At 38.1% G+C, this 25778-nt stretch overlaps 1 protein-coding gene across 1 annotated transcript in view; it reads left to right on the top strand.

Annotated features, from left to right (window-relative positions):
• Window positions 1-494: 494 nt before the first annotated feature.
• The window catches only part of PROS1 (protein S), a 65759-nt gene continuing 40475 nt past the window's right edge, over window positions 495-25778 (top strand). The window contains exons 1-2 of the mRNA XM_032882234.1: window positions 495-836; window positions 25515-25672. Coding sequence (XP_032738125.1) covers window positions 761-836; window positions 25515-25672 — 234 coding nt within the window. The 5' untranslated portion in view covers window positions 495-760. The remainder of the gene's footprint in view (window positions 837-25514; window positions 25673-25778) is intronic.

Below are 25778 nucleotides of genomic sequence, written 5' to 3'. Positions count from 1 at the left end.
AGCTCCAGATGCAGCCTTAAACGTTACGTAAGATTTCAAATGTGTATGTCTAAGCACAAAATGCGGGGGTTATATTCCAAAAATTAAAACAAGCTGCTTGAAGGTGATGGAATTTGATACATTCTTTTTTTTTTTTTTCTCAAAACATTTTTTTAAACACCATAAACGCAAGAACAAAAGAAAACTGGATGATCCAAAGTATCCCATTTGCTTCCATTATCTCTGGTCTCTGGTGCCTTCCTGGAGTTGTTCGCTTCTCAGTTTGATTAATATCTTCATCCCAACGTCTTTCGGTCTCTGCAGGACTTTTCCTTCTAAGCCTGGGCACTCCTTCCTCTGAGTCCTCAAATTTCCCCGGGCCACTCAGCCTCAACCCCTAGCTCCCTGGCGGTTTCTACTACGTCTCCTTCCCCTTCTCCTTGGGAAAGTTCACAGTGCAGAGACAGGGAACGAAACACCGGGCGAGGAAGGATGTCTCGGCAGTGTTTACTAGGCCTCCACCCCCCTCCCTGAGCCCTGCCCCCAGCTTCGTAAAGCTTCCTGGAAATGTCCTCGTTATCACTTCCCTTCTCGGGCTGGGGGCTGGGAGCGGGCGGTCCCCCCGCCCCCGGCTCCCGCTGTTCCGCCGGAGCGCTCGCTCGCAGGCGCCGCCGCGCCGCAGTCCTCCGTGAGTGGCGCCCGGGCTCGCAGGTCCCCGCCGCGCCGCGCCACCGTCCGGGTCCCCGCCCGCGCCTCCGCCCGCGCCTCCGCCCGCTGCGCAATGAGGGTCCTGCGTGGGTGCTGCGGCGCGCTGCTGGCGTGCCTCGTCCTAGTGCTCCCGGTCTCCGAGGCAAACTGTGAGTAAGCAATAGCGTGCTGTCTTCTTTCCCCAGCGGCAGCGCCCACTGAACCCGGAGCCCTCCCGGTAGGATTTTCTTTGCTGGGGCTGCAGCCTGCTAGAAAGTTTCCAGTAAGTCCTACCAATCTCCGGGCTGACGGTAGCCGCCAGTGGATCTAGCGGGCAGTAACGGTGGGGCAGGGGCAATATTTGCCCTGCTCTAGGCTGTTGGCTACTGGACAGATTCAAGAACCTGGGGGACACGGAATACCAATGAAGGAATTACAACACCTTACCCATTTGCCCTCAGCAGCTGAAGTTTCCCAGTCAGAGGGCAAGGATGAGCACTTTCCAGTATAACAACAGGGAGAAAAAGGCAGCCTACTATGTTTTCTCTTGGTACAAGCCGCTGTCCCCAGCCAGCACCCCTTGCTGAAATTTACCTCCCTTTTGCAATTTCTGGACTTTGAGCTTGGTTTGCTTATCTCAACAGTGACAAACCAATTGTTTTAGGATCACTGCTGGTTTGCAAAGCAGGAGGCAGATGTCATTTTCTAACCTTGAAATCAAAAGGACTGCTAAATGTTGTGTTTCGCAGATCATTTTGTACTAAGTATTTTTGACACTGTCACTGATCTGAAGCCATGGCATGAATGCTCTGTACTTTATCTTTGTATTTCCAGTTCTTTATGTTCCCATGGGTGGATTCAAGGCAGGATATTGAGTTTTCTCTGAAAAGTACATAAGGAATGTCAAGGCATTTAGTACATTTTTTAAGAGATGTATTTATTAGAGAGTGAGTGAGTGAGAGGAAGAGAGCACAAGCTGCAGGGAGGGGCAGTGGGAAAGGGAGACGCAGACTCCCTGCTGAGCAAGGAGCCTGATATGGGGCTCTTTCCTGGGACTCTGGGGTCATGACCTGAGCCTAAGGCAGACACTTAACAGACCGAGCCACCCAGGCGCCCCTTAGCATTTAGTACATTTTGATCGCCAGTTAATTTGTGTTCAAAGTTTAAGCATGGTCATTGATTAAAAATGCTTACTTATGCTACATTTTATTCTCAGGAAATGGTACGGGAGAGATAAACCCTGAATTGCAGAAACTTTTAGGCTGCCTAAAGCTCCTATGGAAACTTTTCAAAGATAGTAATTTTAGGAGACTTAACTAGGAATTTACTAAATTCCACTAGTTTGCATTAGTTACTGATCAGGATGATCAGTAAAATTCTAATTTAAAGGTAAAACTAAATTAATTAAAGTTCTAATTTAAAGGTTAAAAAAAGTATTTGTTGATCTTATATTAAAGAGCTGCAATAGCAGCATTACTATTCAAACCACCATCATTAAGCCTGTATGTGGACCATATGCACAAATTCATTTATGTAGTTCATTACAGTGTTCAAATATTTGCCTGAGAACCAAAGAGACAAAAGTAACTTTCCAAACTCACTGCTTGTCATGACAGGAATGTGCTAAATCTTTCTTTTTGTAGAGATTGTTACATTTTCACTGAATCTAGACACAGTTAAAAATGATGTATATGTCTGTGCATATTATACACAAGTAACCAAACAATGTATGTAATGAAATACACTTGTTACGATAGAGTGGAGAAATTAATAGTCCAAATACATGACATAAAGAATCGTTGGCCCTATATTGACTTTATTTTAAAAAGTATGTGTAGTTTAATTGGATTAAAACTCATCTCTGGTTAACTGATGAGGAAACCGAGGTACAGATGGAATGTTTTTACTCCCTGAGATTTTAAATTTGAGATAGAATTAGAACTCTAAATATTTGATTTATAATTCATTGGTTAGTCCATGGAAACATAGTTGCTATTTAAAGAGAAAGGTTTACAAATCACAGTTTTAGTTTTGAGAGTTGGTAGAAACTCTCCAGTTCGACTTCTTCATTTTAATAATAAGAATTGGTCAAAGATGTTAACTGACTTTGCAGACATTTATATATATGAAAGATATTTTTACTGTCTCTTATATTTTTAGTAAATATAAGAGAGAGGCAGATAGGGGGAGAGAGATTTAAAATATATACCGTCTACATACTCCATCAGTTGCCACTAAGAGCTGTGGTGAGGAGAAATAGGAGAAAGGGCATGTTCTCTGGCTGTGCTAGTTTGGTCCTATCCAGACTTCTGCGGGTAGGTGGGTGCAGTCAATCCTTGACATTACTGACTCATATTTGTTTTCTCTTTTTTACTCTATTCTTTCCGTCTCTAATTATTCTTTATCTATCTGTCTTTGGATTTTGTTTTTTTTGTTTTTGTTTTTTAAATTCCCTATATTTCAGACTTCAAAATGTTGCACTGATGGAGAGATTTAATTAAGGTTAGGAAGCGTTAGAGACGATTTCTGGCATAGCAACAATATCCTGCGCCATATTCTCTTACTATCAGTTCTACAACAGGATACACAGTAATGCTTCATAATAGACCTTTTCTGTCCACCAAGTTCAATATCCTCTTTATAGCTAAATGAGCTGTATTTAAACTTTCAACATATTATGAGAAAAAAGCCTGATAGTACATATATCAGTATTCTTTGGCTACAGGGGATAATAATGAACTCTTGCTAACTAAGGAAGGAAGGTGCGGGAGTTGGGTGGGGTGGGGGGGTGGGGAGAAGAAGGAAGAAATCTGAGTGGATTTATTGGAAGACTGCTGAATGGCATGCTGAATAACTCGGCCAACAGAAACCAGGGACTTAGGCATTTCAGTGATCTGTATAATGGGAACTTACCTGCTCACTGTGTTAGGAGCTGCTATCAGATGACTGGGTTCTAACTTCTCTTCTAGTACTGGGTATCCCTGCCCATGATTGAAATTCCCAGAAGAGAGAACTTGATCCTTTTGGTTTAACATGTATCTGGAGTCCTGTGACTGACAGCTCCCTAGAAACAGGTGAAGTGTCTGCACAGCTCCCACGAAGGAATGGAAGCTGCAGAGGAAGCAGAAATGAAGAAGTCTACACAAACTAATTATCGGTTGTACAACATACATATATTCCCTTCTTTCCATATACACCGTTTGGAGATATTTCAAGTATAATGCACATATTTTAATATAATGCAAATAACTAAGAACTAAGGTATAGCAGAAAGGACCTTCTCCTTAATAGATTTCAGTCACCACACCCAAAGAGGAAGGCTCAAGGCTACCCTTTCCTAGTTTACTGACATTGAGGGACGTCCAGCCTCCTCTAGTTCTGTCATAGTCCCATGTCAATGTGCTATGCTTTATGGATGAAACAATACATTGTAATGTACCAATTCATCTCAAATGCCAAAAAAATAATCATACTAAAAAGACAAGCAAAAGAATACAAATACTTTAGGGTGGCCTGTCTTCCTTTGGAGCGGTGTTTATGACCTCCTCTTCACTCTCCAGTTCACACGTCTCTTGCTTTCACACAGTTCCCTTATGTTTGATTTTTTTTTGGGGGGGTGGGGGGTTTCTCTCTGAGATGAACCACATGCTGATTCAGGAAGAGTCTGAGCCTTGTTCCTACCTATGGGTGGTTGTATCCACCTCTTCTTTTACAATGTTTATTGTGTATAATAGTCATCTTGAAGGAGCAGCACTCCTAGACTTGATTTAGATGTGGCAACAACACTATTTTGCTTTGATTATTGTCGTACCAGTATAATCTTCTTTTTAAATATTTTTTCCAACAGGAATAAAGAACTTGAAATGGCTACGTAGCAGTCTCAGCTTCTAAATTAGTGGAAAATACATTAGGTCCCATAGTGAATGCATTTCTTCTCCATTTACCAATTTCTAGATGAGCAAAAAGACAGTTGTAAGGAAAAAAGCAAAAAAAAAAAAATTGAAAATAGGTCATTGAATTAGTTTCTTATGGTGCTGTAAGAAAATACCACAACCTGAGTAGCATAAACAATAGAATATATTGTCTCACAGTTCTGGAAGCTAGAAGTCTGAGACTAAGGTGTTAGCAGGTTTGAGTCCTTCGGGAGCTGTGAAGGAGAATCTGTTTCACACCTCTCTCCTTGCTTCTGGTAGCATCAAATATTTCTTGGCTTGTAGATGATGTTTTCCCTATGTCTTTACATCAACTTCCCTATGTACATGAGTGTCTCTATTCCAAATTGCCCCTTTTGATGAAGACATCAGTCATATTGGATTAGAGCTCACCCTTATGACCTTGTCTTAACTTGATCATCTGCAAAGCTCCTTTTTCCAAATAAGATCATATTCACTAGTACTGGGGGATTAAGGACATTACCATCTTCATAAGGGACACTATTCAATCCATAACACTCACTAAGCATCATATCATGACAAGTACTTCTTCCCTTTCTACCTTTACTTCTGACCTGTGTATTTTAGCTTTAGAGAAAGAAAGCACTATATATTAATGATGTCTGGTTCAAAAAAAGTACTCCTTTCTCTAAAATAAGCTCTATGCCTAATGTGGGGCTCGAACTCATGACCCTGAGATCAAGAGTTGCATGCTGTACTGACTGAGCCAGTAAGAGGCCTCCAAAACACACCACAATTTTTAAACCACATTTTGGAAGATAGTGTTGTGTCTGAAAAGGCAGTAACAAAGCCTTCAATAATTACTGTCTATCATCCTTAAGGCTAGCTCCTTTTAGGTATTAGAGTACATAGTGAGAGCCATGAAAACCATAATAATCATCCCATTGACTTATTTCCTCAACTGTGGAGTTAATTCCTTAGTTAGAAATAAAGTTATGTGGCTTACATAAGGCATTAAATAAGTCTACCAGTAGTGGTACCAAAAGAAAAATTAAATTCAAATCCAGAATGAATATCTCTGAGTACAATGTGCTGCTCTCACATGATAAAAGAGCCCTAACTAATCAATCATCCACCAGGATCTGACGGATTTTGCAATATGTCCAATGTCTAACAGTGGAAGGAATGGAAGTTCTGCTGGCAAATGTGGTGTTTTTTAGTAGTGAGAGCCTCGTGGATATTAGTGAGGAAGAGTTGAGTCAATATGTAGGCTCCATCCTTGCCACTCGGGCTGGTTTTTTTTTAGGAGTATCGAGCAACAGTAGACCAATGACACAGAGAGGGACAGCCTTGGCAACAAATGTGCCCAGAGACTTGAGTGTTTGGCCCTCATGGCATTTTAAAAATCAGGAAATTTCATCTAAAAAGTTTGATTTATGACCTCTCTTGGAAAACAAATAAAGGAAGATCTGGCAACACTGCATGCACCTTCCAACACGGTAAGATTCAAAGCTTCTAAGATAGAATAGAATCTCTCTAGTTTGCCATGATTCCAAACGTCCGCTGTCGTCTTTCACCAAATTCTCTTCCCTTGTTTATGGAACCTATCTGGCACTTGTAGATTTCGGAGTTTGTGACCCTTGCACTAGATTGCCTTGAGAAGAAACACAATGGACAATCCTTATGTGGACAGTTCTATCCTCTCTTATTATTAAGAACTTCTCTGATGTGGGGCTGTCTTGCGAATAAGCCCCTGGAGCACAGTCTCAGTTCTGGGCAATTCTTGCCAAACATCCTTGTCTCTAGACCTGGTATCTAGCTCTTTATGGGTCTCTGAACAGCTAGACAGACCATTTCCAACCATTCAGAAAGCGGAATAGATCCTGATCTTGTTCTAAGCAAAGTGGACAGTGAGAAATGCTGCTTGTCTGTCCGCCCAGGTTTTCATCTCTCTGAACATTCTGTGTCACCTCAAGGTCACCCTTGAGAGAGGCTGTCATTTTTTTTTTTTATTTGTTCATTGCAGGCTGTGGCTTCATAGCTGGTTTCCCTCCGGCTTCTGTTGGTCTGTCACAAAGAAGTATCTGTCAGCTAGAGATTTTGTCTTCAGTAGGTTGACTTTCATCCTCAGTAGGTTGGTCATAAGCTTTTCCCCATAAGACTGTAAAGGCAGGTGGAGGGAGGACTTCTTCACAGTGACTGCTTCATGTCAGGAGAGTGAGTAACCGCACAGACCATGGAGTTGTGCCTGGAGTCCCATCCTATTCACACCACTGGAACATGTCACAGCCAGACTGCTGTCCCAGCTAAGTTTCTGGCTAGATGGAAAAGGTAGCATCCAGTTCACAATGAGCTGTTTAAATCACTGGGTCACCAGGTATCCTGTGGTCAGATTTGCAGTTTTCACTAAAGTCTGAAAGGATGCCAGGAGCAGTTTCTTCCCTGGCAGAAGGAAATGTGACTTACTCTCAAATCATAAGGACCTCTACTAAAATTCTTCTCCAGGGACTTGCTATGGTACCCTGGATAGTAGCAGAGTACCCCGCCGTTCTAGGGAGTGTTTGACACAATTGGATCTGATGATTCACTACCTAGTCTGACTGACAGACTGCTTGAATAGAACTTTGAAACTAGCCAGAGAGCATTTTATTATTCTGGTTTCCATCTGCTACATCTGGCAGGTTTTATACTCATATGATAAATAGACCAGAGTAGAATACCTAAAAACAGAATATGCCTCAACAATAAGGGGTCCGCCAATATGGATCCTTCCATCTCAGTGTTGAATGCCAGGTATATAAAAACTTATCTGTCACTTGGGCAGGGAATATTCCAGCATGACCAAATTGTTGCTGAAAACAGTTTACGCCTGGGGAAGGATTCACAGTTTGGAGTTTGAGTTTTATTAGACCTATAGTTAGGTACTTTTAGGACCCAACCCCCTTAATCAACTGACACCCATAGGCCTCGGTCCTAAGCAGCAAACCTTAGATTTTAGATGTTTTTCTTCTCTAGAGGCCAGTATCGAATAATCACTAGAGGTTTTTGCAATCTCTTACCTTAGTGCAGTTACCCAGTGCAGTTAATTTTCATGGGAGAAAGAAGAAGAAAAGTTCACTGTATACAGGATGCTTCTTCAAGGGTTTCTTTCCTCTCCTTCATTCGAGAAATTCTAGATCCATCAACTGATTCAAGATTGGTAATTAAGGAGATGTGGTGATTTCTTTGTATTATACAACCTCTATTTATTAACTCAGGGAGTTTTTGGGTTAAAAAATTCAATGAAGAATTTTACGGGCTGTCTTCCCATCTCATCCTAGAGAGATCTTCACCTGTTAATTCTTTCTCCAAGATTTGATCGCCAGGAACCCAGTTTCATTGCAGCCCCTGCCATTAGCATTTCCGGTCTAGGGAGAACAGCCAATAAAATGCTTTTTAGAAGCCCAGTGATTTCCTTGCTAACTGATTTCTATGATAATCATGAACATATATTCTTGTATAGCATACGGGGGAGTAGGATGGATAAGTGAGAAAGTGAATAGGTAGGAACCATGTGAAAGGTAGGAACCAGAATCTGTGAAAGCCAGAATCTGTCTCCTAGTCCTTGTGAATTCTTTCTCTAATATTATGCCGAGGAATTTCTGGCTTTTCAGAGTTATTCAGTGGGTGCCAAAGTTTTGTCTAGGATGGTGTTAGCCAACGAAGCCAACCGTTTGAACTGAAACTGGTGACCGTAGCTAGCAGATGGAATGAAATCAGCAATATTAATACTTTCAGCCTGATTCAAAATTGTATGTTGACTTTTTGTATTAGTTTTCTATTGTTGTGTAACCAATTGCCACAAACTTAGCATCTCAATACAATTTATTAACTCATAGTCCAGGTACAAGTCCAGGGACCTGCTTAGGGTCTCACAAAGCTAAGATCAAGGGGTCCAGCAGAGCCAAGGTCTCATCTGTGGTGTCCTCTTCAGGTGCATTGATCTCCCCAATGAGAGTAAGGAGAGAGGAGATCAATGGAGGAGGTGTGCTTATGCACAAAAGTGACAAAACTCACTTCTGCTTACGATTGTAACAGCCCAACCCAAGGAAGCACATGGAATATTTGGTCAGCATTGTCTCTGCTACAGATTTTCTTCATCTAGGGTTAAGATTATTGTTTCTTTCTCTAAGAGAAGCACAAACATATCACTCATTTTACCTTTAGTAATATATTTTACAAAGTGTGAGGTTGTATTAACTATTTGTTAAATTAGTTAATTTAACTATGTTAGTTTAACTAGTTAATTTAACTAAATTAGTTAATTAACTATGCCCAACATACCTAAGCTGGGGACATAGTATGATGACATTGAACTGGCTGTTAATGTAGCAGGGTGAAAAAAATGTGGTAACAGTTAATACTGAAATTATTCCTTTTGTGAGAATTGTTATTATTTTACCTTGAAAAGTGGCTTTAGGCCTAAAGAGTGAAGTCCTGAAAACATGGTCTATAACTTTGCTATTCGAGAGTAGTTCATCAGGCACCTGGGTGGCTCAGTGGATTAAACCTCTGCCTTCAGCTTAGGTCATGATCCCAGGGTCCTGGGATCAAGCCCCACATCAGCTCTCTGCTCAGTAGAGGGCCTGCTTCCCCCTCTCCATCTGCCTGCCTCTCTGTCTGCTATGCTCTCTCTCTCTCCCTTTCTCTCAAATACATAAATAAAATCTTAAAAAAAAAAAAAGAGTAGTTCATGAACCATTAGTTCATGAACTAGTAATAGCAGCATTGCCTGGGAGCTGATTAGAAATGAAGCATCTCTGGCCCCATGCCAGACCTACTGATTTAGAATAATCATTTTAAGAAGACCCCGGGTCATTCCTATGCACACTTAAAATTTGAATCATGCTGGTGTCTTAGGAGATAGGAGAAAAGGTTGATAAATGGTTCTTCATAAGAAGTAAATAGAAATTGCAGGGATGGAAATAGGAGGCAACCAGGGAGAGAGAAGGGGAGAAGATGTCTGAGAAGGGAGAAAAGAAGCTGAGCCATATGGCAAGACAATACACCTTTTAGAAATGTCTCCAGTATAATTTTTATTTTTATTTATTTATTTTTTTTTAGAGAGAGAGAGGAGAGAGCACATGCAGGAGAGGAAAGAGGGAGAGGGGCAGAGGAAGAGAGAGAGAGAGAGAATCTTAAACAAGCTCTACACCTAGCATGGAGCCTGATGCAGGGCTCGATCTCCCTTGACATCATGACCTAAGCTGAAGTGAAGAGTCGGATGCTTAACTGACTGAGTCAACCAGGTGCCCCATCCTTTAAGAAACTATTATATGTGAGGTGGACAGTGGACCTTTAGGAACTGGTTTTTCTTAAGACTCAACTTTAAATTGCAAAAGTTGCTTTAATGTAAACTATAGCCCTTTGTACCTGCCCCCTGCCACCTGCCTCCAGGGTTTCTTCAGAAGAGGTTGATTTCCACATCTAGATGATTAAGAATGAAGAGAAGAGTTCCATAAGATACAACTGAGGTGAAGAGTTCAGTGAAAGCTAACAAACAAAGCCAATAGTGACCATAAGAACCTCAGCTCCAAAAGGAGGTAGAAGTCTTGAGAGACATTGCAATTTTTATCAGGAGTGGGGTTGGGGTTTTAGGACCCCAGTCAGTTATTCAGAAAGGACAAGATGATATGTGACATTAGCAAAACTCAAATTATCTTTAAATTGTTAAGCTTTGTTGAGGGTAATGTTTTGTTAATGCTAGAAGAAAAAAAACTCACTGTGGTGATGCAAAAACAAATAGTAGGTCTTGACTCTTTTTCTTTTGGGTGATGCAAATCCTTTTTACCTAAATATTCCTATTTTATTTTACAGGTATCTGGGAAATGCATTTAAGTAAATAATTATAATAATTTGAGGGGATGGGCAAGAATTCAGTAATTTTAGACAAGAAAATACTGTGCTCAAAAGATTGGAAGAAAATGAATAACATTTTAATAGTGTCTTTAGAAAGTAGAGTTAGGATGCTTTTTATACCTTGCCTACCTTTTTGCCCTTAATAAATATAATAACTTGTGTTATTAACTTCAGTATGAGAACACCATTTCATTTAAGAGTTTTATTTATATTACATTGTTCTAAATATGGAAATTGAATCCTCCAGTCTTGAGGGGAACTGAAATAAGGATAATTTATCTAGATTGTGAGTGTTACTATAGTAGGTAAAGTAATAGGAACTGGCTCTCACTAGTTTTAGGCCTTTAGTATAATTCTTCTTAGTCCTCTTGTTCATTTCTTGGAATGGACTTTAAAAAGACACATTCAAAAACAACGGCTTTTATATCGTTGTCAAAATGGTAAAAATATATAATGTCCTGCATTTGTGTGATATTTTCCACCTTTTAAATGGCATATTTGGCATTTTCTCACTGAGTTTCACAGCTGTTCTGTAATGCACCTTCCTGACTTCAGGAAAATGTTACCTTTACTCTCCCTCTACTGAGAGTTGTTACCTCACATTCTCTTCCTACTTTCGTTTGAACTTCTTGAGGAAGTGGTTTATTCTAGCACTCTCTATTTCCTCTCTTCCTTCTCACCCTCCTACTGGTGTTGGTGATTGGGAATGTTAACAGTGGTCTTATTGTTAAATCAACTACATGTTAGCTGTCATCCTAAATAATGGTAATTATTATTATTATTTAATGGTAATTATTATTAATAACTTTTTTGAGAGAGACAGAGAGAGCATGTGGACACATGAGCAGGAATCAGGGTGTCAAGGCAGAGGGAGAGGGAGAGAAAGAATCCAAAGCAGGCTCCATGCTCAATGCAGAGCCCCAGGCAGGGCTTGATCTCAGGATCCTGAGATCATGACCTGAGCAGAAATCAAGAGTTAGACACTTAACCAAATGAGCCACCTAGGGGCTCCTATTATTAATAACTTCTTTGCAACATTTGACACTGTTGAAACATCTTTTTGAAATTGACTTCCTTTTATGTCTATAAATATTATCTTAAAATTTTCTTTCTCTGTATTTGTGTATTACTCATTCTACTTCTGTTGTTTTGATGATCTCTGTTTTCCTTTAGATATTAAAGCTTCCTTGGGTTCCATTTTGATCTTCTGGCCTCATTGAACATCTCTTCCAGCTTTAACTACTAGCTATATCCTACTGACTCCCTAACTTTTTTACACCATTCAGGTAATCCATGATTAATATAATCTAATTCTGGAATATAGATATGCACTTAAAAAATATGCATCTGTAGTCCCACTAGCCAAAGTAATATTTTGCTCTGTTTTCTTCTAAGCAATGTTGTCTGCATATATATATTCTTAGAAATTAAAATACATACATACAAGAATGGAATTGTGCTCTAATACTATTTTTTCTAATATTTTTAGTTTGATGTTTCACCTAAAAATATGATGATGGTTTTCACGTCAGTAAAATCTGTCACACTTTAGTAACTCTCCATATGAACAGCCTAAATGCTCCCATGAAATGGAACAGGGTCGCAGATTGGATATAAAGAAGGACCCATCCATATGCTGTCTACAAGAGACTCATTTTGAACCTAAAGACACCTCCAGACTGAAAGTGAGGGAATGGAGAACCATTTGTCATGCCAACAGACCTAAAGAAATAGCTGGCGTAGCAATTCTTACATCAGACAAATTAGAATTTGAACCAAAGTCTGTAATAAGAGATGCAGGGGGATACTATATCAATCTCGCAGGGTCTATCCAACAAGAAATGTAACAGTTGTAAATATCTATGACCCCAACATGGAAGCAGTCAATTGTATAAGCCAGCTGTTAACCAAAATAAAAAATCAAATCGACAATAATACATTAATAGCAGGAGATTTTAACACTCCACTCTCAGCATTGGACAGATCATCTAAAAGAAGATCGACAAAGACAGAAGAGCTTCGAATGACATATTGGACCAGATGGACTTCATAGATATATACAGAATATCCCACCCTAAAACATCAGAATACTCATTCTTCTCGAATGCACATAGAACTTTCTCCAAAATAGATCACATACTACGTCACAGATCAGGTCTCAGGCAATAACAAACAATAACAGAGATTATTCCCTGCATGTTATCAGACCACAATGCCTTGAAACTGGAACTCAATCACAAGAAAAAATTTGGAAGGAATTCAAACACTTGGAAGTTAAAGAGCATCTCTAAAGAATGATTAGATCAACCAGGAAATTAGAGAAGAACTTAAACAATTCATGGAAACTAATGAGAATGAAAACACTTCAGTCCAAAACTGATGGGATACTGCAAAGGTGATCATAAGAGGGAAATACATAGCCATCCAAGCCTCTCTCAGAAAATTAGAAAAGTTCTAAATGCACAAACTAACCTTATACCTAAAGGAGCTGAACAGCAAATAAAACCTAAACCAAGTAGGAGAAGCAAAATAATTAAGATTAAACCGGAAGTAAATGAAATAGAAACCAGAAAAACAGTAGAACAGATCAACAAAACTAGGAGCTGGTTCTTTGAAAGAATTAATAAAATCGATAAACAACTGGCAACACTTACCTAAAAGAAAAGAGAAAGGACCCAAATTAATAAAATCATGGATGAAAGGGGAGAGACCATGAACACCACCAAGAAAACAGAAACAGTTATTAGAAATTATTACCAGCAACTATATGCCAACAAATTAAGCAACCTGGAAGAAATGGATGCCTTTCTGGAAACTTACAAACTACCAAGACTGAAACAGGAAGAAATAGACAATCTGAATAGGCCAATAACCAGTAATGAAATTGAATTAGTAATCAGAAACCTCCCCAAAAAACAAAAGTCCAGGGCCAGATGGCTTCCCAGGGGAGTTCTACTAAACATTTAAAGGAGAAATAATACCTATTCTACTGAAGCTGTTTCAAAAAATAGAAACAGAAGGAAAACTTCTAACACCTTCTATGAGGCTGGCATTACCCTGATCCCCAAATCAGGCAAAGACCCCATCAAAAAGGAGAGTTACAGACCAATATCCCTGATAAACATGGATGCCAAAATACTCAACAAGATCCTAGCATATAGGATCCAACAGTACATTGAAAGGATTATTCACCATGACCAAGTGGGATTTATTTCTGGGATGCAAGGGTGGTTCAACATTCATGAATCAATCAATGTGATAGAGCATATTAACAAAAGAAAATACATGAAACATATGATCCTCTGAGAAATGCAGAGAAAGCATTTGACAAAGTACAGCATCCATTCCTGATTAAAACTTTTCAGAGTATAGGGATAGAGGGAACAGTCCTCAATATCATAAAGATCATCCATGAAAAGCCCACAGTGAATATCATTATCAATGGGGAAATGCTGAGAGTTTTCCCTTAAGGTCAGGAACATGACAGTGATGCTCACTCTCACCACTGTCGTTCAGTATAGTGCTAGAAGTACTAGCCTCATCAGTCAGACAACAAAAATAAATAAGGCATCCAAATTGGCAAAGAAGAAGTCAGACTCTCTCTCCTTGCAGACAACATGATATTTTATGTGGGAAACCTCAAAGACTCCACCCCCCCCCCAAGTTACTAGAACTCATACAGCAATTCAGCAATATGGCAGGATACAAAATCAATGCACAGAAATCAGTTCCTTTTATATACACTAACAATGTAACTGTCGAGAGAGAAATTAAGGAATCAGTTCCACTCACAATAGCAACAAAACCCACAAGATATCTAGGAATAAACCTAACCAAAGAGGTAAAGAATCTATACCCTAGAAACTACAGAACACTTATGAAAGAAATTGAGGAGGACACAAAAAGATGGGAAAACATTCCATGCTCATGGGCTGGAAGAGTAAACATTGTTAAAATGTCCATCCTGCCAGGGGACAATTTATACTTTCAAGCCATCCCTATTAAAATACTATTGGCATTTTTCAAAGAGCTGCAACAAACAGTCCTAAAATTGGTATGGAACCAGAAAACATCCCGAATCTCCACGGGAATAATGAAAAAAAAAAAAAAAAAAAAAAAGTAAATACCAAAGTTGGGGGCATCATGTTGCCTGACTTCATTATTACAAAGTTGTGATCACCAGGACAGCATGGTATTGGCACAAAAACAGACACATAGACCAGTGGAACACAATAAGACTCCAGAAATCGACCCTTAGCTGTATAGTCAACTAATCTTTAACAAATCAGGAAAATATCCAATGGAAAAAAGACAATCTCTTCAATAAGTGCTGCTGGGAAAATTGGACAGCTACATATAGAAGAATGAAACTGGACCATTCCTTTACACCATACACAAAGATAAACTCAAAATGGATGAACGATCTCAATGTGAGACAGGAATCCATCAAAATCCTAGAGGAGAACATAGGCAGTAACCTCTTTGACATTGGCCACAATAACTTTTTTCAAGACATGTCTCCAAAGGCAAGGGAAACAAAAGCAAAAATGAACTTTTGGGACTTCATCAAGATAAGCTTCTGCAGAGCAAAGGAAACCGTCAACAAAACTAAGAGCAAAGAAAACAGTCAACAAAACTAAGAGGCAACCCATGGAACGGGAGAAGATATTTGCAAATGACATTACAGTTGGAGGGCTGATTTCCAAGATGAAGAACTTCTGAAGCTCAACACTCAAAAAACAGATAACCCAGTCAAAAATGGGCAGAAGACATGAACAGACACTCCTCCAGAGATGACATAAAAATGGCTGACAGACATATGAAAAAATGCTCACCATTATTAGCCATTAGGGAAATACAGATCAAAACCACAATGAGCTACCACCTTACACCAGCTAGAATGGCAAAAATTAACAAAACAGGAAACAACAAATGTTGGTGAGGATGTAGAGAAAGAGGAACCCTCCTACACATGTGGGAATGCAATGCAGCCACTCTGGAAAACAGTACGGAGGTTTCTCAAGATGTTAAAAGTAGAGCTGCCCTACGACCTAGCAATGGTACTACTAGGTATTTACCCCAAAGATATAGATGTAGTGAAAAGAAGGGGCACATGCACCCCAATATTCATAGCAGCAATGTCCACAATAGCCTTTCAACAGATGAATGGATAAAGAAGATGAAGTACATATATACAATGGAATATTATTCAGCCATCAGAAAGGATTAACATGGATAGAACTGAAGAGGATTATGTGAAATGAAGTAACTCAAGCAGAGAAAGACAATTACCATTTGGTTTCACTCATATGTGGAACATAAGCAATAGCACGGAGGACCACAGGGGAAGGGAAGGAAATCTGAAGGGGGAGAAATCAGAGAGAGAGAGAAATGAGCCATTAGAGACTGTGGACCCTGGGAAATGATCTGAGGTTCTCAGAATGCGGGGGGAGAGGGGGTAAACAGGGTGATGGTTATTGAGGGCACATGTTGTGATGTGCACTAGGTGTTAATATGTAACTAATGAATCATTGAACACTACATCAAAAACTAATGATGTACTATAAAGTGAGTAACAGAACAAAATTGTAAAAAAATCTGTCACACTAAAATAGATTATAATTTTCCTTCATATATGTTCATCATAATATATTTAATCAAAAACATAAGTTGGAAATTTAGATTATTTCCAATGTTTTGTTTATATCAATGATATTGTGATGCACATATTCATACATATTTCTTTACATATGTCCTGTTCATTTCTTCAGATTAATTTCCTAGAATTAGAATGTTTATCTGAATATCTAAAGGTTTTGAATACATATTGTTAGATTTCTCCCTGAAAATTTGCTTTTAAAAGTAGGTTTAAGAGTGCCTACTTGTTTGGCGGCATCACAATTCCAGACTTTAAGTTCTATTACAAAGCTGTAATCATCCAGACAGTATGGTTTGGGCATAAAAACAGACACATAGATCAATGGAAAGAATAGAGAACCCAGAAATGGCCCTTCAACTCTATGGTCACCTAATCTTCAACAAAGAAGGAGAGAATGTCTAATGGGAAAAGGACAGTCTCTTCAACAAATGGTGTTGGGAAAATTGGACAGCCACATGAAGAAAATGAAACTGGACCATTTCCTTATACCACACATAAGAATAGACTCAAAATGGATGAAAGACCTCAGTGTGAGACAGGAATCCATCAAAATCCTTGAGGAGAACACAGGCAGCAACCTCTTCAACCTCAGCCACAGCAAATTCTTCTAGAAACATCACCAATGGCAAGGGAAGCAACAGCAAAAATGAACTATTGGGACTTCATCAAGATCAAAAGCTTTTGCACAGCAAGGGAAACTGTCAACAAAACCAAAAGACAACCGACAGAATGGGAGAAGATATTTGCAAATGACATATCAGATAAAGGACTAGTATCCAAAAATCTATAAAGAACTTATCAAACTCAACACCCAAAGAATAAATAACCCAATCAAGAAATGGGCAGAAGACAGGAACAGATATTTTTGCAAAGAAGACATCCAAATGGCCAACAGACACATGAAAAAGGGCTCAATATTACTTGCCATTAGGGAACTACAAATCAAAACCACAGTGAGATACCACCTCATTCCAGTGAGAATGGCTAAAATTAACAAGTTGGGAAATGACAGATGTTGGTGAGGCTGCGGAAAAAGGGGAACCCTTCTACACTGTTGTGGGAATGCAAGCTGCTGCAGCCACTCTGGAAAACAGCATGGAGGTTCCTCAAAAAGTTGAAAACAGAGCTACCCTTTGACAGAGCAATCGCATTACTAGGTATTTACCCTAAAGATACAAATGTAGTGATCCAAAGGGGACACGTGCACCTGAATGTTTATAGCAGCAATGTCCCCAATAGCCAAACTATGGAAAGAAACGAGATGACCATCAACAGATGAATGGATAAAAAAGAGGTGGTGTGTGTGTATACACACACACACACACACACACACACACACACACACATACATACATACACACAATGGAATACTGTGCAGCCATCAAAAGAAATGAAATCCTGCCATTTTCAACGACGTGGATGGAACTAGAGGGTATTATGCCAAGTGAAGTAAGTCAATCAGAGAAAGACAATTATATGATATCTCTGATATGAGGAATTTGAGAGGCAGGGTGGAGGTTCATGGGAGGAAGGGAGGGAAAAAAATGAAACAAGATGGGACTGGAGAGGGAGAAAAACCATAAGAAACTCTTAATCTCAGGAAACAAACTGAGGGTTGCTGGGGGGTGGGAGGATAGGGATAGGGTGGCTGGATTATGGACATTGGGGAGGGTATGTCCTATGGTGAGTGCTGTGAATTGTGTTAATACTGATGATTCACAGACCTGTACCCCTGAAGCACATAATACATTATATGTTAATTAAAAAAAAAAAAAAGGAGTGGCAAGATGGGAAAAAAAAAGAGTGCCTACTTGTTCTCATCTTTGCCAACATTGAACATTAACTTCTTTATAATTTGTCTTAATGTAATAGGAATAAAAATGGGGGTGGCCTTTTTGCGGTGGGAGAGAAGTAGTCCATTCTGTTTTTCAGGTTATCCATTAACTTTAAAGAGCAGCTAAAAATAGTCACTAACCTCCTTGCCTTATACATTGGTCTGCTTGGACTGCTCTGACAAAATACCACAGACTATATGGCTTAAACAAGAGAAATTTATCTTCTCATAGTTCTAGAGGCTGGAGAATCCAAGATGAAAGTTCTGACCAGTTCAGTTTCTAGGGAGGGCTCCCTTCCTGGCTTGTAGACCTTGCTTTCTTACTATGTTCTCACATGGCCTTTCCTCAGGTCCTGCATGCTTGCAGGGAGAGAGCTCACTAATGTCTCCTCTCATAAAAACATTAATCCTGTAGGATTAGGGTCCCACCCTCATGACCTCATTTAACCTTAATTATTCCTTAGAAGCCTTTTTTCCAAATATAGCCACACTGGGGATTTCCACTTGAACATATAAATTAGGGGAGGTGGACACAAACATTCATATCAAAATGCCAAACATTCAGTCCATATGCCTTGTCAAGTAGAACACAAGTTCTTTTTGTTGTTTTTGTTGTAACTGTGGAAGGGAAGAAGTGGGTTTTTTGTTTTGTTTTGTTTTTTATTTATTTTTTTAACTTTGTAGCCATTTTTTTTTAAGGTGGGCCTGAGTTTCTGTACATTAAATGTACTTTTCCTTATTGCTTGTTTTATTATCCTTCTTCCCCAAATCCTTATCCCAATCATTTTCTCCCCTCTCCTTAATAAATTATTTTATTCTGTTGTTATTTAGACTGTGTCTTTTGGCCAGGAAGTCAACGAGGAATTCTGAGGTTCTGGCAGAAATTTAGAAATTGAATTATAAACGCCTATTCAGTACTATTCCAATATTCCAAATAATCTCATTTCCGCATCAGCACTTAAAAAAATATATCAGAAGAGTCAACGGGGCTGCATCTACAGTGTTTCTAAGCCTTGCTTTATATCTGGGAGATATTGAAGGAAGTAAGATCATGCAGAATTAGGCCAGCTCTTTCACTGTCGTCTTTCAAAATGTCCAGGAACAGTTTGCCTGTTGCTTTTCCAAACATAAACACAGACACAGGCCAGTGAACTAATAATATTAATTGATGCTATGCTAACAAATAGGTCAAATAGAACAAAAACACAACTTTTCCTGCGCTGTAACCTCTTGGTACATGACGTCAAAAGCAGATGCTGTTGTGGTGTCCTAGTGTGTCGGAGATAAAAAAGACAAGGAAAGCTGACTGTGTGAAAGATCTGCTCGTCGGAAAGGAGGCCTCCTGCTAGAGCCTTGGGAAGGTAGTCAGTATGCAGTGTAGTTATCTCGAGAAGGAAGGACACTATAACATCCCTCTCCATACCTTGCCAAAATCAGCTCTGAGTCCCTTCAAACGAAGTACTGTAATTTATCACTCACTGAGAGCAGACAGAGCAAATGAAAGAAATGATTAATGTTGTGTTTTGGGTTTTTTTGTTTTGTTTTTGTTTATTTATTTATTTATTTATTTTTGGGTGGGGGGAGGGAGTAATAAGCTGCCTGTTCTGTCTTGTGGGTAGAAGTATTTGTTGTTTTGGAAAGGATAACGGATGTGCGCCATTTTCTCTGTCTATGGATACAGTCAAGATTTTAACCTTGGGGAAACAAAGGCAGAGTGTTTGATTTATTCTTTTTTTCTAGACTAGGGACTGTAAATTAAAGTTATATTTAAATCTCCAAGTAAGGAGAGGTCCATGTCACTCCTGTTGTGGCTAAACAGTTCAAGCATTGTTTCCCTGCTCAGCCAGAATGGGGGTGGATAGTCACATTTTTTTAATAGCACCAATGGCTTTTCTACTACTAAATAAGTAACAACCTTCGTCTCTTTTAATCCAAATGTTTTAGGACTCACTACCTTTATATATACAACATATAACTCAGATTATTTCCTCTTTTTTCCCCCCAGATTTAAATTCTTACCCAGATCTATCCTTGTGACTTTGGACTCTTTTAAAGAATTTCTCATCAGTCTATTTACTACTTAGTCCTCTTGAAGAATGAATGCATACTTTCATACATAGTTCACACCTAGAGAATACTTTTTCTAATACTTTTCTAACCTTTAACATAGTAATATAAGAATCAGTTGCTCAGCAGCCTAGTCTTCGATATAAACAAAAGTAAGAACTTTAGAGAAAAGCAAGTATAATAGTTCTCTTTAAAAAATTAACTTAAAAAAGATTTAAGTGTAACATGCATCCAGACATGGCATTTCTTTCTGAAGACTGACATAAACTTCTCCAAAAATTGATAATAATTATATAGGCCAACAAACGCTTAATTAAAAATCTGTCTTTTCGTTTTCATAGTCCTTGCAGTCCTCACATTTTTAAATATTCCTCCTCAATTAGAAGTCTTCTGTGGTAGAAATCTTTATGAATAAAATGAAAGATTTTACGTTTGATTACTATGTGATTATTTTAAATATAGTTGGTAATTTCTGGACATATATTTTCCCATCATTACTAGTTAATGGTGTTTCTGAATTACATGCAGTTCTATTTTTCTTCAGACTTGAACTGAAGGAAACATGCCAGTTCAACAGTTGACACACATGAAGCACAATTACATCTCAAAGTATTATCTAGTTCTATTTGTACATTGAAAACAATTCCCCCTGCTTCATCCCACACTGAAGCAGAAACGAAAGATTCAAACACCCTGCCAACCCAAATGCTAGTGGGAGATTTTCTTCTCAGACACATTTTTTTAGGAGTCGTTTTTCATTCTTGGGATGCCAGACAAGTAGGGCCTGGGAAAAAGACGGAAAGCAAACTATAAAAGAGAAGAGCTTTGGAAGGAGGAATGTGAGAACCATCTTGGCAAAGGACAAAAGAGCAGAATGGCAAAGATTCAGAGGATGGGCTATCCCAAAGCTTAGATCTCCTTCGTTGGCAACCTCACTCTCCTCTGATCAGTAATGGGCAACCTGCAGGTCCGTGGTCCTAACCACCCCCCTGGACAGAGTAGCAAGTTTGAACACTTCAGTGGGAGAAGAGGGTCTTGGGAAAGGACCTTCCCTTGACCAGATGGAACTGAATTGAACACAAAGGGAAATTTTCCTCTGATCAGAGACAGTGTTAACCCCACTATCTTTATTATGTCTGCTTTTATGAAGTACCAGTGACAATAAGTGACTTTTTTGAAGATAAGACAAATCTTATGCTCAAAAACCAAAGATTTGTCCCCACAGAAAATATTAAAGGGAACATATGAAAGCTGTTAAGACAACTTCAAAAAGGAGTTTTAGTTCGTGTTTGAACAGTGGTTATGTTACTGACATAATTGTTCAACCTGCTCTGATCACTATTTTGAAGAGGGAGAACTTAGATAAGTTAACAGTGTAAATAGTTAAGTAATTCTTCTAACTTGAAAAACTCATAACTAAACGTTATACCTAAACTATGAACATGAAGGTAACACTTTTCAAGCAACATACTCGGGCTTCAACAAACTTTCTTGAAAAACTTCTTAATCCAAAGAAGTGAAACAAGTGATTAGAGACAGTGTAGGAAAGAGTGACAGTGTAGTAAAAGGAAAATGGGTTTTGGAGGCAGGCTTCTGTTCCCAACTGTGTGAACTTGGTAAGGTTGACTCAACTTCCTGGAGTTGTCATTTGTTCATGCATAACATGGTAAAATTACTGTCTACTTAGAACATTTGTGATTAGTATTAATGGAGATAATATAAAAAGGACATTACCTGCTTATGTACCATGACTGTTACGATAAATAATGGAACTTTGGGGACATTCCTGAAATGCAGCAGGGTGGATGCTTTTGGGTAGATAGACTGAGGCAGCTGGTAAAATCACTTCTAACCCACATAGTTTTGTCATCCTACAGTTCTGTAATTCTTAATTTGGATCTGTTATGTCATATTTGTATTTTTTTTTTTGACAAGGAGTAGTAGATTCCTTTGAAAACACACTTATTAAATGGGTGGGTTTATTTCCTATAGGACAGTAAATGTCTTAGTTAAGATATCAAACTTGTCCATGCCACAACCACATAGTTTCTTTTTTAAAGTCAAATACATTGTTGGCATTTGAGTGGCAGGTATAGAGAAGAAAGAACACTGGATTAGGAGGATGGGTATATTTAAATTCTTGTCCCATTAGCAGCACATCCTAGCTCTATGGGCTTGGGCCAAATCATATAAGCTCTTTCAGCTTCATTTTTCTTTAAGTAACTCAAGGAAAGTGGGGATGATAATTCTGTCCTCTGACTTATGGCATTATTTATGTGATGATCAAATGAAATAATATACACATTGAAAATTATTAAGTACCTTGCCAATCTAAAACATTATTGGCTTGAACCTAGATGAAATAAAACATAAGCATTCAAATTTAGACAAAGTTAGGTTTTTATTGTTAACTTCGTTATCTTTTAGGGTAGAGGTGTAAGAGTTTTCCTTTTTAAGATTCCTCTAATCAGTGGAGAAAATGAAACCTCTGTTTTTTGAGAAACAGCAAATAGTAATCTGTACCTTGGGATCTGTACATTGGGATCTAAGTCCTAATTTTGCTATTCCTTATAATTTAGGGCAACTATCCTGCAGGATCTTTATGTGCGTTTCATCTTCTATAAAATGATGGTGGCCATTTTGTTTTTTTCTCCTATAAATTTATGTGAACCTTCCTCTAAATGTTTGCCTTAGTTCTCTCCGGATACTTGAGAACTTCCTCTTGCAGTGTGAATATTGTTCGTGTTATCAAACATGGTCTGTGTCCTGCAGTGTCACTTGTAGGGGAAGAGATATACTTAAATGTCAATATTAATATCTAAATTCCAAAACTTAATATTCCATAAGAAAGAAATGCAAAAGAGTGATGTTAATGGTTAGTTTTCTAAGTGCATTTGACATTGATTTTTTTTTTATTATTGCATCACTGTATTTATCTTTCAGAGAAAGATGTTATTGTTTTCCCCAGAAAGATACATATTTGCTTTGAGCTTCAGAACGGTTCAGTTTTTGCTATATTTATTATAAAGTAGCATCCTTAAAACTACTTCAAATAAATGAGATAACTGACCGTGTCAGATTCTTCCACTGTGGATAGGGCTACCATTTATCAGTCAGTAATACATTTGGCAGGTAATGTGCTCACAGAACAACATCTGTTCGACACACACAGCCTTGATTTAATCTTGATCTTAGTAATGAACAGAGATAAAGATGGTAAGACATAGGGTTAAAAATATAACCCGAACACTATTTATTTAGTTAGTCATCACATTTAAACTTGTTTTGGCAAGTAGGAGAGATAAAATAACTTTACTTACTACACTCTTGAAAGATGTTCAGTTACTCAGCTAATAATTATGGCGACTTGATTAATTAGTCCTTTTGCTTTTCTTTTTCTTCCTTCTATTGTCATCTTTTTTCCAGGTAATAAGATAAGAGAAAAACAGATTTATCTGTTTATATTACTTGATTCTCTTAGTGAAAGCACTATTGTGGTTTAAATCAGGATTTAAAAATTTTTTTAGGTTTTATTTTTTTTTAAAGATTTTATTTATTTATTTGACAGAGATCACAAGTAGGCAGAGAGGCAGGCAGAGAGAGAGAGAAGGAAGCAGGCTCCCTGCTGAGCAGAGAGCCCAATGTGGAGCTCGATCCCAGGACCCTGGGATCATGACCTGACCCAAAGGCAGAGGCTTAACCCACTGAGCCACCCAGGCATCCCTAGGTTTTATTTTTGCTTTTAAAAAGTTTTATTAAAAATTATGTTGTTAGAAGAAATAATGTTGTTTACATGCTAAAACAATAAAGCCAAAGCTTCATATTGTCCATTCTTTTCTTCAAACATAATTGCAATCAGTAGTTTGAGTGTCTTTCCAAACTATTTTCTGTGTATCTGTCCACATGATATATACATATCTACAAGTATGCCTGATATACATAGGGTTATGTGATAGTATGACATTCTACAATTTTCACTTTTAATTTAATAATATATTTTGAAGATCTTCGATTGAGAAATATGTTCCTTTTCTTTGATAGGTGCATATTATCCCACAGCACAGATGTACTATAGTTTATTTTTCCATTACCTTTTTGAGAGTTATTTAGATTGTTTTTAATTTTTTGATATTGCAGTTTTTCAACAAACATTCTATATACACCTTTTCCAGCATAGGTACATATCTGCACGACATCCTCAGAAGCAGAATTGTTGAATTGAAGAGTACGTGTGCCTTAAATTTTCAGCTACTACCAGATGACCTTAAAATAATGCTTAGCAGAATATATTCCCACCACTGATATACAAGAATACTTGTTTCCCCTTACTCTCGCCATTACTTGATATCAGTCCTTTAAGTTTGTGCACATTTAATGGGCCAAAATCTAGTTAAAAAATTTGTAGTGAACGTCTTTTCACATGTTTATTGGCCATTTTTATTTTCCTCTTCAGTGATGTTTGTTTGATTTTGATTATAGTGTTTTCTTTATATTTTCTTTATATTATTTTGTATTTAATCTTGCACACATTATTATTATTCATTGGTTTATTATTATTGTTGTTATTATTTTAATTTGCAAAAGTTGTTTTTATATTTTTTTAAAGATTTTATTTATTTATTTGACAGAATGAGATCAGAAGTAGGCAGAGAGGCAGAGAGAGAGAGAGGAGGAAGCAGGCTCCCCACCAAGCAGAGAGCCCGATGAGGGACTAGATTCCAGGACCCTGAGATCATGACTTGAGCCAAAGGCAGAGGCTTAACCCACTAAGCCACCCAGGCGCCCTGTTTATACATTTTGAATGTAATCTTTTTCCAGTCTGTATCATGAAATGTTTTCTTCCAGCCTATCACTTGATGTTGAACTTTGTAATTTTTGTTGTTGCTACTTAGCTGTTTGAAATTTGTTATGCAGTTGATATCACCAAAATTTTTCTCTTTGCCTTCTGTATTTTGTGCTTTGCACATGATCTTCCTTTTCCCAAAGATCTTTATTTTCCCTTTGTGTGAATAAATCAAATGTTTTAGCTCATCAAGTATCTTTTAAATAGCTGATTAGGCTGTACTCCCACATTGCTCTATCTTTACAGAGGTCATGTGGTTTTCCAGTAAAATTGAGAAAGCTTATTACTCTAACTTTAAAGATGTGTGACTATAACTTTTGATACAGTCGTTTCAGCATGCTGCTTTTTCCCAGTGTAGTCATAATAAGGTAAACATTAAATATTGTCTGGTTTGTTTGGCCTCATGCGTGAACTTGAATGATTTGTGAAGATCATTATACAAGTGCTATAACTTGCTCACCAAACCTGCTCTTTGAGTTAATCAAAGTGCTTATGTATCTGCATATTTCTCTTCTCAATTTTCCTATACTAATTCTAAATGTTATGCAGTTCACAATTAGACAATGATTTTAATTCTCACTTATTTAATAAAATACCATATTATAGATGGAGAAATGAAAAGCTTACTTATAAAAACTTATTTTTTTTCTTCAGTTTTGTCAAAGCACGATGCTTCACAAGTTCTGGTTAGGAAACGCCGTGCAAATTCTATGTTTGAAGAAACCAAAAAGGGTAATCTTGAAAGAGAATGCATTGAAGAATTATGCAATAAGGAAGAAGCCAGGGAGATCTTTGAAAATGACCCTGAAACGGTAAGAATGAATAAAATCTAATAAGTTAGCATACCTAGACATACAATGAAAGACTGAACATTTCCAGCTTGAGTCTGTGTTCCCTTGTGTTCCTTTTTAAAATGAA

The sequence above is a fragment of the Lontra canadensis genome, unplaced genomic scaffold, assembly GCF_010015895.1.
Source record: "Lontra canadensis isolate GAN:19392208 unplaced genomic scaffold, GSC_riverotter_1.0 scaffold80, whole genome shotgun sequence".
NCBI lineage: Eukaryota > Metazoa > Chordata > Mammalia > Carnivora > Mustelidae > Lontra > Lontra canadensis.
Note: the sequence above shows the minus strand (reverse complement) of the source record. Positions and strands in the feature narration are given on the sequence as shown.